The sequence below is a fragment of the Quercus suber genome, unplaced genomic scaffold (genome assembly GCF_002906115.3).
Source record: "Quercus suber isolate HL8 unplaced genomic scaffold, Cork oak 2.0 scaffold_1116, whole genome shotgun sequence".
Taxonomy (NCBI): Eukaryota; Viridiplantae; Streptophyta; class Magnoliopsida; order Fagales; family Fagaceae; genus Quercus; species Quercus suber.
In genome coordinates, this window is record NW_027070520.1 from 68095 (window position 1) to 84670 (window position 16576).

Sequence of the window (16576 nt, forward strand, 5' to 3'; positions counted from 1 at the left end):
GCTGACCATACTGCTAAGCGGCTGCAAGTGATGCTGGGATACAACCCCCAGGTAGTTTACATGTCTCGAAATGTAACATTTGATATTTATTACTAGACGCATAATTTTCCTGTTGTTGGCCGCAGGACGGCGAAGGGACCGTCGATTGAGGGTTGTTGAAGTTGGCCAAAGATTGTCACGTTCACAAGAAAGCGTGTAGGTGGAGCTAAGGGCCGCCCTTGCAGCTGACCAGGCAAAAGGGGATGCAAGTGATGATGATGAGACACAACCCCCTTCTCTAGGTAGTTGACATGTCTTGAAATGTAACTTTTGAAAATAAATACTAGATGCATATTTTTTTCATTTTGTATAAGTGTGGTCATTTCGTCCACTTCTCATTACAGAATTAGCCGTCAAGTGTCCGAAATGATGTAATTTTTGTAGTTTTGCATTTTCAAAATAATGTCTCTTTAAGGACACCTAATGATACCATGTGATTGTGACAAACTTAACATAAGACTTACATTGAATAAACGTAAAATTTATCGTATTGACTTAAAAAGACCGTAAAAGGTAGAAGGTTAAATTGAATTTATGACAAAATTAGATGATGTAATTTGTAATTTATGACAAAAGTAGGCTATAAATTCTAGATTTTTGTGAGCCACTTGAAACTTTAATAGAGTTTCATCTATGGAAAATGATCAACATATTTGGGCTAAGGATAGCATGTAATGCATTTAATTGGTATGGTACGACAAAATGTTACCATATTTTCATAACATTGTTTTGAGTTGTTGTTGTAACACCCCAAATATTTTTTTTAAAGCAATTTTTTTCCAATGAGAATAATATCTAAATTGGACTTTTTTAATCAGTGTGGTTAACTATTTTATGGAGGAGTTTTGAATATTTGGGCATGTGATTGTATTTAGTTAATTTTGGAATGGGCCAATTTAAATATGGCGAAACTTTAAGGGTAAAGTTGTAATTTTGATCCAAGATATTTTGGAACAAGTGGTCCACAATGCTCCCATCAACACAGCCCCTTTCTCTCATCACCATACGCATGCCCTTCTCTCTACTTCTCTATTTTTCCTATCTCACTCAACCACCGAAGCCCACACGCATAAACACTCCAGCTCCCTCAATTTCTCTCACTCCCTCACCGGTAAACTAGCCATCCACCACCACTTTTGGCGGATTTCACCGGAGAACTCCATTAAAAACCCCATACGCTCCATTCTCTCAAAGTTTTAAAGGTAAAACTCTTAATTGTTTGGTAGCTTTTCAAGTTTTTCTAAGATTTCTTTCTAATCTAAGCTACATGAGTGGTATACATGTGATTGAGTACGTGGGTTTTTGATTTGGTGGATTTATTTGTTAAATGGTTAAGGGTTTTTACAAATGATGATCATTTGGGGTTTCTTCATGGTTAAAAAACTTGGGTTTCCTTGAGCAAATAGTGTGGGTGGATTTTGTAGAAGTTTGGGTTGATTTTTGGAAGTGCGTTCTTTGCATTTTAAATGACTTTGGCATATGTGGGTGTGAGTGGAGTGGTAACTACGAATTTATGCAAGTTAAGTGTGAGCATGTGCCTTTGCATACCAAGTGTTTGATAAGTTGTTTTTATGAGATTTTGGGTTTGATTCCTTGTTTTTAATATGCTTTAAATCTGGTGGTTTTATTGTGAGAGTAAATTCTCAAATAATTTGGGCTAGCCTTACAACTATAACAATTTTCTAAAGTTGTCATGACAGGTTTGAGTCAGCCGCAATGCATGATTTTTAATAAATTACAGAAAAATCGTTTTGGGCTGAATTTTTGGTGGTACATTGTATACATATAGGGGAGTGTTCCCTTAAAGTTTTAAATTAATCGGATAACTTTTCATTGACCAAAAATGTTTTACAAATGGCTGCCCTGTTATGTACTGAATCTGAAAGCAAGACTAAAATGCCGAGAAATCGTGGAATTAATCCCAAACCTTGGTTGATCTTATCTTGGCTTAAATATATTATTTTAGTACTCAAAGAGATTCATGAGTATGTTATATTATCTTAGGATGCACATTTTCGCAATAGTGAATTTAAAATGTTTTGGTTGTGTCAGCACTACGAGTTTCTTGGATGCTTGTTTGGTTCTTGCTTGTAAAGGGTACTTGTCTTAGGACGGGCAAGCTAGACTTTAGGGCCTTTGGTTTGATTTTAGGGTATTGTTACGATTTATGGAGATAAGTGTGATGGTACTTTTTGAAAGGCCTTGTTATTGATAGGTTTGATCATTGTGTTTCTAGGTTCCAATATTCTTGGTAATGGACCTAGTGACTAGATTAGTTGATTTTGTGGTGCCCAGTTGAGGTGATTTTGGAATGGATTACTGAGGTAAGTAGTTTTTTTAATGGGATTTTGGAAAATAACCATATTTTGTAAATGTTATTTTTGGGTCAAATACATTTTGGAAAATTATATATGGATATATGTTTTCATAAAAGCATTGTGTTGTGACCCTATTATATATTATTATATATGAATTGTTGATATGGAAAAATGAGCATCTTTTATTTAATCTTTGATAGGAAAATCATGGATTTTATGGTATATTAGAAAATTTAAAGATGCTTATCTTATCTTATTATGTGAGAAATTGATAGAAAAATCTATTGACAAGAATGAAGTTGAAAACCTTACAAACTTTGTAGAAGTTAGATTATTTAAGGTTTTCTGAAATTACCTGGATATGAACTATGTGTTTCAAAGTAATATAACCTGTGAGCTTATGTGGTTTTTAACACCATGCCATGTGTGATTTCCCAGTGATCACCCGATTTGGTTTCCGTGGTCTTTGTGACAATGGAATCAAATCCAGGTCAGTGTCCTTTCACTTTGGATGACGCGTTCTTCCCTGCTGTCCATGGGGGGAAGAGGTTCCTTGATTGTGTGTGGGTGAGGCTGCTGCCCATGGGGCCAAAAGACCACATGCAAGAGAGGTCCTATTTGACGTGCTCTCTGCTGCCCATGGGGGGAGAGAAAAACCTTGAGGGTATGGGTGAGGCTGCTGTCCATGGGGCCAAGAGTTTGCATACCAGAGAGGACAATATCATGCCAGTTGTGAATGGGTGGATCCCCTGACCGGTTTATGTGGTAGTATGGTAGATCTGTGATAAATTACCGTATGTTAGATTTAACGGCTTTGGAAATTATATTTTTAGTACTCACAGATTATAGTATATAGTTTTAAGGTATTTACTTTGAGAAACTTTGTGTTTCATTATTAAATCATTCTTGTCATATTATTATTATTGAAGATGAAACTTGCATTTCCCCCACTCCCATTAATTATGCTACTTACTAGGCTTTAGCTCATCCCATCCTCCAACAGTTTTTCAGATAAATTTGCTATATCTCGGGCACGGAGCTTAGTTATTGGTGGTGATTGGAGTACTATGCTAAGTGGGAGATTTGTGCTATAAATTGTTGGTGCTCAATTTACTAAATTATTCAAGGCCATAGCTAATTCTCCTGGAGGTTAAGCTCTTGAGGTTTGTTAGCGTCGGGCACGATAGGCCTAGAATTTTCTGTTGAGATTACGTAGCTTAGAGAGGATTGTGATTTTGTGTTTATTTATTTGGAGCTTTAGATTTTCATGTATATTTGGAGACACATGAATTGTAGTTTGTATTATTTGTAAGTGTGTCGTAGAGCTCTGACTTGTAATATGAAGATTTTAGTATGGTTATTTATTCTTATCATGTGTCGAGGAAAAAAAAAATATCTCTCCTATGTACTCGCTTTTAATGGTTCTTCCCTCACGCTTTGGACCCTTTTGGGTTTGGGGCGTGATAGTTGTAGCCATAGAAGAACTCAAAAAGATGTCTATGTGTGAAGTGTTAGCAAAATTTAGAAATAATATGAAAAAAAAAAATAAACATAAAAATAACTTATGTGTGTCTAGGGTCATTTTAAATTTTTAGTGTACAAACTTCCTTCAATATTAATATTAATTATTACCATTGTTCTTTATGTCAAGTGGGCTTATCATAATTGAATATTTTATAGATGCATCTATAAATTACTCATATGAGTAATTTCAATTTTTCTTAACTAACTATAGAGAATCTATTCTCCCTCATTCTCTGAGAAAGAAAAAAAAAGGGATACTATTCTCCCTTTATCTTATTAGACTGATTATAAAATCAGTCTAAAGATGCTTTTAAACATGCTTTTTATTATGTTCTTGTGAAATACACAATAGGCTGCCCATTGCTTCTTTTAAATTTATGAAAATATGAATGAGTTAATTCGCTTATTGTCTTGAGTAATAAGTAAATGAACAGAACGAATGGGGAAAAAAAAGATTATTTAAAAGGCAAGTATCAAAATGTCCACATTTACCAACATCACTATCATGTTAGTTGAGCACTTGAGCTATATACAGTAACGTTTCTCTAATTGTGCACTTTGAAACTTCATTCCTAATGGCGGTTTACTATATGCAGAAGATTTGGTTCAAGAAACGCCAGTATCCAGTAATGGGCGTGCAGAAGATGTGGTTCAAAAAACCTTAGCATCTAGTAATGTGCGTCAAAAGCATGGGGTAACACTAATGCAACGAATATGGAGTCTGCCAACGAATATGAAAATTCAATGTGAGTTAAATGTACGCGGCCAACCGATTGGGGAGAGCGGACAAACATTCAAAAGGTGGTTGGGCACTTTTTGCCTCAACCCTGATTTGTGCCCACTTATGCCAGTTGCTTGGATGCAAGTTCTTGATATGGAAAAACTAGATTGCTAGATAGAGATTGAGGTAGTATCAAATTAAGCTACTTTTAATTGTTATGTACAGCCGTATGTGTGCTAAATGACATTTTCAGGAGGGTGGACTATTGCACTATGCTAACTCAATTTTTGCATTTCAGAAATGGTGAATCATTGACCTAGAAATTATCCTACTAGCTAATCAAATGAACTGGGCAATGCACCTACTAGGGGAATTGAGGAGGAACTGAAGGAGCAAGCTGAAAAAGAAATGCTACCCAAAAGATGCATTGAAAGAAGATGTCATTCAAAACAAACCAGCTTGGGCTGACAAGTTGCAGTACGATGAGCTAGTTGACTATTTGTCTACTACGAAGGTTTCACTATATTCGTGCTCTATTATCTTTTAGTGGGGTATTTGAATACAGTTTATTTAACTAATTTTTTTGTTTTAATTTTTTGGCAGGAATGTGTTCGTAGACATTAATTGATATGAACAAGAGAAGTCGTGGGTTTCAGAATGACATAGCGAGGTCAGAGCCTATAAGTTTTGCCCAAACTGCTGACAATATGGTAAGACATGCTATATATCCTAACTAGCCAGGGTTTTAATATTATACTATTTTAGATTCAAACGTAACGAGTATAAAGAGTTTGATGAAACTAATTTACTGATGAATCTAAGCATCTTGTGTGAATCAATATGAAATTTTTACCATTGCTTGCCTCATTAGTAAAATTTCGTAATAAAAACTAATGTTAGAGGAGCATGTGAGGTTTCATGTTGTTGCAGAGGAGAGCACAGTGTTGGGGTAAGGAAGACTTGGTTTTTTTGCATGCTAATGACTGTTAATTGTCAATATCTTGTGGTGTTTCCTATTCTTCATTAGTGATTTCATTGAGAATTATGTTTGCCACTTCGTTAGCAAGATATTAGTTTGGTATATAGCAATTACTTGTTCTTTGAATTTGCTTTCCTTTGTTACCTTCTCTGTGGAAAACTAAATAAGTTGAATGTGGACAACTCCAATACAATTGGCATGCATATGCACATAGGGCAGGGGTACTTCTGTGAAGAAATGACTCTTTTGTTATATAGCTGAAGAAATGGCTATTTTATTTACTCAAAGGGCAGGTAGTGAAAAATAAAAAGAAAAATCAATGTCAAAATCATGGCGTAGAGAAATTGGTTGGAGATAGTTGTCCCTTCGGACATCTTTTGAAGCATCTTGTGTTATGTCATTTCAATTTTTAGAGTAAGACAGAATTGTACCCGTAATCCATCTAAAACCAAATTGAGTAAGGTTAGGGATACACATCTAATCACACCCGTAATTAATTGTTGCAGCCTATAAAGTGAATTGCGTAATGCTTTTGTTTTACTGTTCAGACCAGAAGGAGATTTCGGATACTGTTAGACTAGTTTAAACTATTTTTTAAAGCATAGGAAAATATCAGTAATGTACTTGTATTGGGTTCTATTGGAGGCATTTTTTTTTGTCACATTCTCAGATGACAATGTAGCTAGCTTCTGAGGCAGGTCACCTGTCTTGATTTGGTTCCAACACCATGAAATTGTTATTCTCAATACTTTCTTCAAAATATCATTTTGAACTAATTAACTTGGTTATTATTTGTGACTTGTGGGAACCAAACTGATTTTGAACTGAGTCTACTAATTTAATGATAACATAAATAGTGCTTATGTTCGTAGAGTTACTATATTAAAATCCATTTGGTTATCCATTTGGTTTGGTGATTTGGGAGATTAAACGTACGTTTTGAAAACCCCAAATGTGATTTCACAATAACTTATGAAAAAACACTATTATTAATTCAAGGTTTGTTAGGATAGAATTTATCTCTTATTGGAATAAATAGGGATAGTATTTTACAGAGAGAGAGAGAGAGAGTTGTCCTTATCGTTAGACCTTGCTCAAGATCATTACCATTTTTGATTATACAGGAATGAAGAAACTAGTAGTCGTTGTATTGGAACTTTAAGAAAAGTAGGAAATTTTATGGGTTAGTATCAAAACATTTTTAGGGGTTAAGCCAATTTATAGGATAGTTTGCCTATATATATGTTATTACTTTCTAATTAAGTGTGCGTGTGTTTTTTTTTTTTTTTTACCTTTTCCCTCTTCTCCTAATCTAAAATGCTTAAAAGAGCTTATAGTATATAATTATGTGTACAATATGCTTTAGCTTTATATGGACAAAAAAACAAAACAAAAAAGAAATTGAAAAAGTTGAAGAATTTTTATTGATGGGAACATTTCATGTTTCTTCATTTATTTTGTTCTTAGTTTTAACGCTGTGACAGCAAAGACAAGATGATTGCAATAAAAATTGATGTTGTGACAGAAAAGACAAGTGAGAGAGAGAGGAAATGTGAGGAAGTTGAGTGAAGAAAAATGGGTTGGGGTAATAAGTTTGGGATGGGGCTAGCTAGGGACTATTTCAGCCATTGTCACAACTAACTACAATGGATTTTAAGAGTGTTGGGACCAAAAACCGCTTGATACTAAGCATCCGCATAAAGAAAACAACTCGTCTTTTTGAATGTAATAATCTACATTTTTTATTTTGTTTTACATTATATTGAATGTTATGTCCCAAATTCCATTTGCTATGTTTGGTTGTTGATTGCCGCTTCATATCACCAACATAAATTTTCACTATTGTAATAAGGCTGTTGAATATGATGTAGGCAAAAGAAAGTGGGCAAGCAGTGGAGCGTGCAGTTGTTTTTGCGAAAGTATATTGCACCAAAGATAGGCATCCTATTAGTACTGAAGTGAGAGAGAAGATTGTAAGCCCTATAACGTAACCTATTTCTTTTGTATTTCGTGCGTGAATAGTACTATAGCAAGTAATATGTTATTTGGTTCTTGTGTGAAAACAGGATAAAATGACTGAAATTTTAAACAACGGGGGCTCACTACAAGGAGAGTGTCGCGAAGGAATCCTATGGTCAAAAGATGATGCATTTGCTCAAGTGATGGGGGCAGAACGATGTGGACGTGTACGTGGGGTTGGTTTTGGACCAACCCTATTAGGAAGAAGTGGGTCCAACCTTCCATGTTATACATTGACTCCACTGGCGTCCAGGGAAACGGCCCATCGGATAACTGAATTGGAAAATTCGCACCAAACTTTAAGGGATGAACTTGCCCAGTCAAAGCAGATGCATCAAGAGCAAATCGCCGAATTGCAAGCGCAGCATAAGGCGGAAATTGCCAAAATACATGCGCAGAATAAGGAGCAAATCGTCGAAGCACTAGCCGAAGCAAAGCGGCAATCAGATGCACAACATCGGGAGCAATTGGATGAAATGATGTCGGGCATAAGAGGCATATTAGACCAAATGAGGCAATTTCTAAATGTTTCACTGCTTTCTCAAGTACGATTCATGTTGCATTTAATTTAATGAAAATTGTGTGTTTAAGTACTTTTTGATGGTTCCACATTTGTGTAATTTTGTTGGATAGGAATTTTTTCATTATCACTCATGTTGATCATGGCAAGTCTATGCTTGCTACACTTTTGTTTTGGAGCACACTGGGACCATTAAGAGAGGACATGGTCAGCCTTAATACCTTAAGAAGTTGCAAGTATTTCAGCACTTTTAAAAGATCTATTTTTGTTGTTGTTTTGGAAAAACAAAAACTGGGTATTCAATGGAATTTGTATTGTTGCTTGTGTGTACTTGCTGAGTTGTCTAGGAAGAGACATGCATTGGGAATGATATGAAGTTTATATGCTTGCTTTTGATGAGTTTGTTTCAGAGTGAAGTTATAGACTCTTCCTAGTGAAGTTATAGACTCTTCCTAGTGAAGTTCGAGTGTTCTTAGGTGATTAGAATCAAGTTATGGGTTTGGAAGGAAGCCTACAAGATCTGTGACAAACCGTGGAAACTTTTTTTTGTATAGTTTGGTTTTGTAAATGAACTTTTTTTTGTTATTGCTTTTGATGAGTTTGTTTCCAAGTGACGAGTATGCTTAGTTGTTTAGGAAGAAACTGATGTTCTTCTTAGTTCTCTGTTTGGTTGGAAATAGCTGACTGCTGCTTTTATATGTTTGCAGTGCCATTATGGACAGAAACTGTGTTCTACCTGTAAATCAAGGGTACAAAACCGATGCCTCACTTGTAGAAAAGAGCTTGGAGATGGGAAGGCACCCCTAGAAGCATCCGGGATAGCCATAGGAAGTTAGAGACAATCATGTGCGTAATGTTTGCAGTTGAGGTATAACCATAATCATGTGCGATGCTTGTTACATCTTTTTTGTGTTAAATGGACCCTAAACTTTCCTCCATTTTGTTGATGTATTGAACTGCATATTCTTTAAAGATTGATAATTTTCCCATATTTGTTAAAGATTGATTGGAATTGTCACAGGTTTGAGAAAATTTCAGCTTGTTATTTTCTAGGAATAGCAAGCTGGAATTGTGTGTGTGACAGGTTTTTTATAGTAGAGTTTGTAAAACATATAGCAACGTTTGTAAATTGCATTTGCCATCTGGTCTAGAAAGAAAAAAAAATTAATAAAAAAATTAAAAAATTAGTTAGTCAGGGGGTTGTAGCCGCGTTTAAAACGGGGCTAAAATATCTCTTGGAACCTGTCAACAAGGGTCCTATGGCCGCACTTTTTCAAACGCGACCAAAGACCAGCACCTATGGCTGCATTTAAAACGTGGCTATAAGTGAAAACAATAGCCACGTTTTAAAGGCGGCCATTGGTCCGATCCTATAACCACGTTTAAAACACGGCTATAGCTTTCACCTATAGCCACATTTTTTATGGAAATTTAGACCCCTTAAAACAACCAGATTGGTTAGCCTAGTTAATTAGCCAAGTTGTTACTTAGTCAAATTATGCAATTCTAGGTTAAAACAATCAAATAATCATATCAAAAGTATAAAGCAGCGGAATAATAAAATACACAATGATATGATCACCCAGGAAACAACACGGTAAAAACCTGGGGAGGATTTGACCCACCGATCCTCAAGGCAAACCTGAATTCACTATGAAAGAATCGAAGTTCATACAAAAGGACTACAAGCTCCCCGCTTGACTTCCTAATGCTACCCACCAGTAGAACTTACTGACACGACCACGTGCAAGCTCCGAATCCACGAACTCCTTCTTTCTTGAATTCTTCAATCAGCTACAAGCACCCCCGCTTGTGTATCTTTAAGTTCTTGAATCTGCAACTGAATGATCACCAAGTTCTTGACATAATCTTGAATCTTGGAAACCCTAAGTATGTGTGAAGGCAAACACTTCTAGGATCTCACAAGAGATTCACACAAACCACAATGTATGAGCAACAAAGACTTAGAGAGGTTTGGGTACAAAACCCTAAAAAATAAAAGGAAGCACAAGAGGCACTCTAATCTCTCTCTTCAAAAGTCTCAAAAACGTTCTAGGGTTTTCCTTATATATAGGAGTGTTTTACTTGATCCCCAAGACGTTTAAATAGAGTTTGGGCTGAATTGGAACTCTACAGAAAAATAAATCTGTACGTGGTTCGATCGATCGAGTCTAATTTTCGATCGATCGAGCCTTACAAATTTAGTCCAATAAATCTGCAATCACTCGATTCCAGTTTTACAAATAAACATACTTTGAGCAAGCCTAAACAAGACTAAACAACCTGTTTTGATCATGGTTTGCCAACAATACAAATTAGAGTTCTAAATACATAAGTTCCTAAATCTTTAGAACCTAACAAACTCTCCCTTTGGCAATCCGTGACAAAGCACAAACTAAAAGCTCAAAGTTTACAAAGTACAAGCCCATTACAAAAATAATGCTCATAACAACAAATCCAACCTAACTACTATCCATCAGTTGCAAGTATAGACAGCAGCTCAATTGAATCAACCTATATATTTCCTGAAACACTAAACAAAATGCATAAACACATGTGTGACAGAAAAACAGTAAATCAACAAATATGCAAACTAACTCTCCCCCTAAGTTAGATACATCAAAAACAAGGTTAACTCCCCCTAAACATAACATTCTTGTATTTTCCACACATATTCAAACATTTCAAATAAATCTTCCCCTTTTTGTCACGTATTGACAAAGACAACTCATACAAAGAGTAAACAATCAACATACGCAATAAAGGATAAGAGAAAATAGAGAATCAAGGGAATACAAAATAAGACAACTCTATAGAAAATAGAGACAACTCCCCCTATGAACAATACAGGTTAAGAAAAACTTTTCTCCCCCTATAAAAATAGGAAAAAACAAAACAAGTTTTGGGAAAAACAGTTTTGGGGAAAAATAAAGAAGGGGGGGGGGGGAATCAGCAGCAACAGCAGCATCACCAACAGGATCAGGAACATCCTCACCAACAGGACCAAAGTTAAAAACACACAAAGCAAAGTTAAAAACTAAGGTGAGGATACACATGAAGAAAAATATTCTCTCTTTCAATAAATGCAAACATGACACTATGTGACCCATAAACAGTTGCATGAGTAGAGAAAATATTTGCATATTGATTATCCATCATATCTCTTAAGAAAAATATTTTCTACAGTTCACAAATAAAAAAGGCATATACTAGAAAGTACATAGCTCAAAAATTAATCAATCAATTTTGTGATCAAGTTGAGTACCCAATGTAGCAAAGTGTATGCATGTTATGTGTGAAAACAATGAGAGATATGACTACAAAACTGCAAGATGGATACAAAAACAATACAAAGCATGTGAATCCCAAACATAAATGATGCATGAATAAAAATTTTGGTCAAAAACATAGAAACTGAAAATTTTCCAGTTTTGATCGATCGAGAATCGATCGAACATCAATCGAGTCAAGCAGACTCAAACCAAAAAATTTTAATCGCAATTTCGATTGATCGAAAAACAGATTCGATCGATCGAAAGTTTGGAAAAATCAATTTTTTGAAAAACAGAGCATTTTAATGCAAAAACTCCTCAAAGCACATTGTTTTATAAAAAATGCATGAGTATAAGACGAAAAGTTTTTCAAAAACACTTGAATTTAACTCAGATCTTCCAAAATCAAGATTTTCAATCAATTTGTTCTTAAAGCGCAAACATTATACACATTTTGCATTAAAATAAAGGAACTTTTAATCTTTGATGGCCACAACAAAATCACACACAATATATTGTACCAAGTTTAGTAAAGAGTAACTTGTGTAGTGTGTGCAACTAGTAAAAGCTTGAGATACATGTGAGGTGATATGTGAATAGCAATCAATCACAAAGTTTACAAAATTCATCACATAGAATTTAAAAGAGACTATCACCTAAAGAGTTACATCATATAACTCTCACATCTCCTAGATCATAAGCTTGCAATCATGTAAGTTTCTTGAATTTGCCTCATAATATACACAACAATTTTAATTTATGTGATTTGGCATCAAGCCTAATAGTACACACCAATTTTAAGCATTTAGCAATTAAATCGAGGCAACACCTTATGTTCTTTTTGTGCATGTGCTACACTTTCTCGAGCACAAAATCTTATGACATGCACTAAGGTGTTCATGATTGGCTAGTGAACAGTGATGAGATGGTTATTTATGTCTTTCTTAAAAGGATCAAGTCCGACAGTCAAATAATATATGACTTCAAGATTAAGACAAAGTGATAAACACCATAAACATCTTTCCCACACAACATGCACTACAAAGTTTCGACTAGTCAAGTGCAATAAATAAACTTATCAAAGCTAAACAAGGTACATAAGACATGTTATGTGTAAATAGTATGGCCAAACCTTGATTATAAATCCAAGATGTGAAATACAAAACACAAAAATCATTTTGGTTCTAAAAGAAAATTTATGACCAAAAACAAAAAGCACATATTATGCTAAATGAACAATATAAAAGCAATGCATGATAGTGCAAAACTAAGCTATAGAGAGTACACAAACAAGAAATATCAATTTCTTAATTAACCCTTGAGTACATGTACAAACTAGTATATACTCACACAAAATCAAAAATAGCTTAGTACAAACTATTCAAGTTTCTCCACAATGTCAAGCATATTCTAAATCAAGAGAGAGATATCATAACTCATGTAATCCTCAAAACAAATAAAACAAGACGCAAAATAAAATATTTTTGTCTTTTTGAAATTTTTCAATGTTTTTGGATTTTTTTTTAAAATAAAAAACAACCTACAAAACAAGACAACCAAAAATAAAAACAAAACATGTCCACAATTAATTGAAAGAATTAAATCAAGGACAAGTTAACAACACTCACCTTGGAGAATCTTTTCTCACCCATTTAGCACGAGTATTCGGCTTTGTAGGTGAAAATCCATGTGAAGCAGAGTGTATTTGAGGAATTACACCAATCTTCTGAGAAAGACTGAAATCCTGCAAATTCCTTTCACAAGCCAACAAGCTCAAATTTCTCAAAAGAATATGAAACAATTTATATGGACTTATGGCAGGAGAAATATCATCACATATCCTAGATTGAAACACAGAATGCTTAAATTTCAATTTATGACAATTAGGACAAATGTAACCGGAGACACCACAAAAGTGACAAACAGGAACAAATTTAGGAACATCAGTATTCCTATCAGCAGATCTATTCTCAGATTTTGGTTTTTGCCTCAACAAAGAACAATTTGGTCTAATATGACCAACAACACCACAAATGTGACAGGTAGGCACAAAAACAGATTTATTATGCTCTCTAACAGTAGGTTTAGACTTTGGTTTAGAAACTTTAGTGTTAACATCAGAACCTTCACCTTTGTCTAACCTAGCAAAATAAGCATTTTCTTTATTATTCCTTTTAAAAGGAGGGATATAAACTTTCTCAGTTTTAAGCTTAAGAGAAACAGAAACATTTCTGTTATCAACAGCAGGCTTAGAACTAGTCAAATTTTCAAGTTTAACTTTAGACTCAACTAACTCTTGTTCCAAGTTTTTCATCTTCTCATCTTGAGAGGAAATTTGATTTCTCAAAAATTCATTCTTTTTATTAGATTCATCTAATCTCACAATCAAATCCTCTTTTTCAAGATTAGCCAATTTTAACTCTTCCTTGAATTTCTTAGAAATTTTCAAAGATTTAGATAATTCCTTACGAAGAGTTTCAAAAGCATCAAAAAAATCAACAGAAACAATAGTGTCCTTTTTATTCAAAACATCATAGGCATCAATAAAATCAGCAGAAGCATGAACAGAAACATGATCAGAAAGATACTTCAAATTATCCATGACAACAGGGGTCAAGGATCAGCTCTTAGATCAAAAGATCTAAAACAGAAGAGCTACCTGCTCTGATACCACTTGATGGAAATTTAGACCCCTTAAAACAACCAGATTGGTTAGCCTAGTTAATTAGCCAAGTTGTTACTTAGTCAAATTATGCAATTCTAGGTTAAAGCAATCAAATAATCATATCAAAAGTATAAAGCAGCGGAATAATAAAAGACACAATGATATGATCACCCAGGAAATCACACGGTAAAAACCTGGGGAGGATTTGACCCACCGATCCTCAAGGCAAACCTAAATTCACTATGAAAGAATCGAAGTTCATACAAAAGGACTACAAGCTCCTCGCTTGACTTCCTAATGCTACCCACCAGTAGAACTTACTGACACGACCACGTGCAAGCTTCGAATCCACGGACTCCTTCTTTCTTGAATTCTTCAATCAGCTACAAGCACCCCCGCTTGTGTATCTTTAAGTTCTTGAATCTGCAACTGAATGATCACCAAGTTCTTGACATAATCTTGAATCTTGGAAACCCTAAGTATGTGTGAAGGCAAACACCTCTAGGATCTCACAAGAGATTCACACAAACCACAATGTATGAGCAACAAAGACTTAGAGATGTTTGGGTACAAAACCCTAAAAAATAAAAGGAGGCACAAGAGGCACTCTAATCTTTCTCTTCAAAAGTCTCAAAAACGTTCTAGGGTTTTTCTTATATATAGGAGTGTTTTACTTGATCCCCAAGACGTTTAAATAGAGTTTGGGCTGAACTGGAACTCTACAGAAAAATAAATCTGTACGTGGTTCGATCGATCGAGTCTAATTTTCGATCGATCGAGCCTTACAGATTTAGTCCAATAAATCTGCAATCACTCGATTCTAGTTTTACAAATAAACATACTTTGAGCAAGCCTAAACAAGACTAAACAACCTGTTTTGATCATGGTTTGCCAACAATACAAATTAGAGTTCTAAATACATAAGTTCCTAAATCTTTAGAACCTAACAGTTTTAAACGCGGCCATTGGTCCAATCCTATAGCCGCATTTTAAACGCAGTTATAGGTCCTAGTCTTAGGCCATGTTTTAAACGCGGCCATAGGTCCTAGTCTTAGGCCACGTTTGAAAAGTGCGGCCATAGACCCCTCAGGCCTATAGTCACGGGGTTTAGGCCATATTTGAAAACGCGGCCTAAAAAAATGCGGCTATAGGCCAAATCGTCCTATGGCCATGTTTTTCTAACCTAAGGCCGCGTTTTATAAACATGGCCACATAACATTTTTTTTGTAGTGAAAGTATCACATACTCACCTCTAGAGCAAAATAATTTAAACAAAATTTCATATTTCACAAACTTTATATACATATACATATACATACATACATACATCTATATATATATATATATATATATCACATAGTCCAACTTCAAATTAAATAATCAACAACAAACAATTAAACCCAACTTCATAACTCATTGAGGTAATATAATAAACACTTTATGTTCAAAAAGCAAAAACTCTAAGCACTTAAACTTTTATGGTTAACACTTCATTACCCATCTGTTTTAAAACAAGTTCATAGCACCCAAACCATCAAAATATCATATACTCACCTCTCCACACCACCAAGAACTCCAAATGCTTCAAGTATTGAAAAAAGAAGAAGTAATCAACAAATATAACTTAATCAAAACCTAAGGCCCTAAAGCCTAACTTTACCATCCTAAAATGAATACCCCTACCCAAACGGGAACCAAGCAAGCATACAAGAAACTTATAGGCTTTAACACAACCAAAACCTTTTATTTCCCTACCACAAACAATGTGCACTTACCAACTTAATACAAAGCATGTCATTACCAAGTCATGATAAAATTAGCCAAAGTAAAACACTTGTCAAAGAAAGCACATATGAACTTCCAAGATAGACCACACAACAAAAACTTGTAGTAAATTCCTTATAATCTCAACATTCTAATCATACTTTCTGATTAAATTTGCAATAGGTCAACTCTTTTTAAAAATTCGTTTGGTCCACTTATTTTTATCCAAAAAACTTGAAATTAAATAAGGAGAAGCCCTTATATGTCTAGTATGTACCATCAAAACTTCAGTTCAAAATAATTTTTCTATAATTTATTAAAAATCATGTAGTGCATCTGACTCAAATCCGTATAAAGTCACAAAAGAAAAATACTATAATTTTAACCCTATGCCAAAAGCTTTGAGACTTGATTAAACCTTAAAGCTACATGTGTTAGTACATATAAACAACTAGGATTACAACCCATAACCTCATATAGCAATTGTCACAACACAAGTCAAGAAATTCAATCTCATAACTCATATAGACAATTTATCAAACACTTTGTAAGCAAAAGACACATGCTCATATTACTTGCACAAATTTATAGTTAATACCACAATCACAACCACATATGCCAAAAACATTTCAAAATACAAGGAAACCCTTTTTCTAAAATTAACCTAATCTCCCATATAAATCAAAAACCCAAATGATTTCTCGAGAAACCCAATTCACATGATTGCCAAACAACAAAATCCACTTCATAACTCA

The 16576-nt window shown here is 34.6% G+C and overlaps 1 protein-coding gene across 7 annotated transcripts; it reads left to right on the forward strand.

Moving 5' to 3' along the window:
• The first annotated feature begins 1029 nt into the window (after positions 1 to 1029).
• LOC112005621 (uncharacterized) lies at positions 1030 to 9109 on the forward strand. 7 transcript variants are annotated; one of them, XM_065769330.1, is made up of 9 exons: positions 1030 to 1241; positions 2276 to 2363; positions 3361 to 3520; positions 4478 to 4788; positions 4901 to 5116; positions 5206 to 5312; positions 7453 to 7554; positions 7648 to 8145; positions 8828 to 9109. In XM_065769330.1, the coding sequence occupies exons 6-9, from the start codon at positions 5232 to 5234 to the stop codon at positions 8954 to 8956; spliced, it is 810 nt and encodes a 269-aa protein (XP_065625402.1). In that variant the 5' UTR covers positions 1030 to 1241; positions 2276 to 2363; positions 3361 to 3520; positions 4478 to 4788; positions 4901 to 5116; positions 5206 to 5231; the 3' UTR covers positions 8957 to 9109. The 7 variants fall into 7 exon arrangements, with proteins under 7 accessions (XP_065625402.1, XP_065625405.1, XP_065625406.1 ...); XM_065769333.1 differs by lacking the exon at positions 2276 to 2363 and adding an exon at positions 2796 to 3151; XM_065769334.1 differs by lacking the exon at positions 3361 to 3520.
• Positions 9110 to 16576: the final 7467 nt, after the last annotated feature.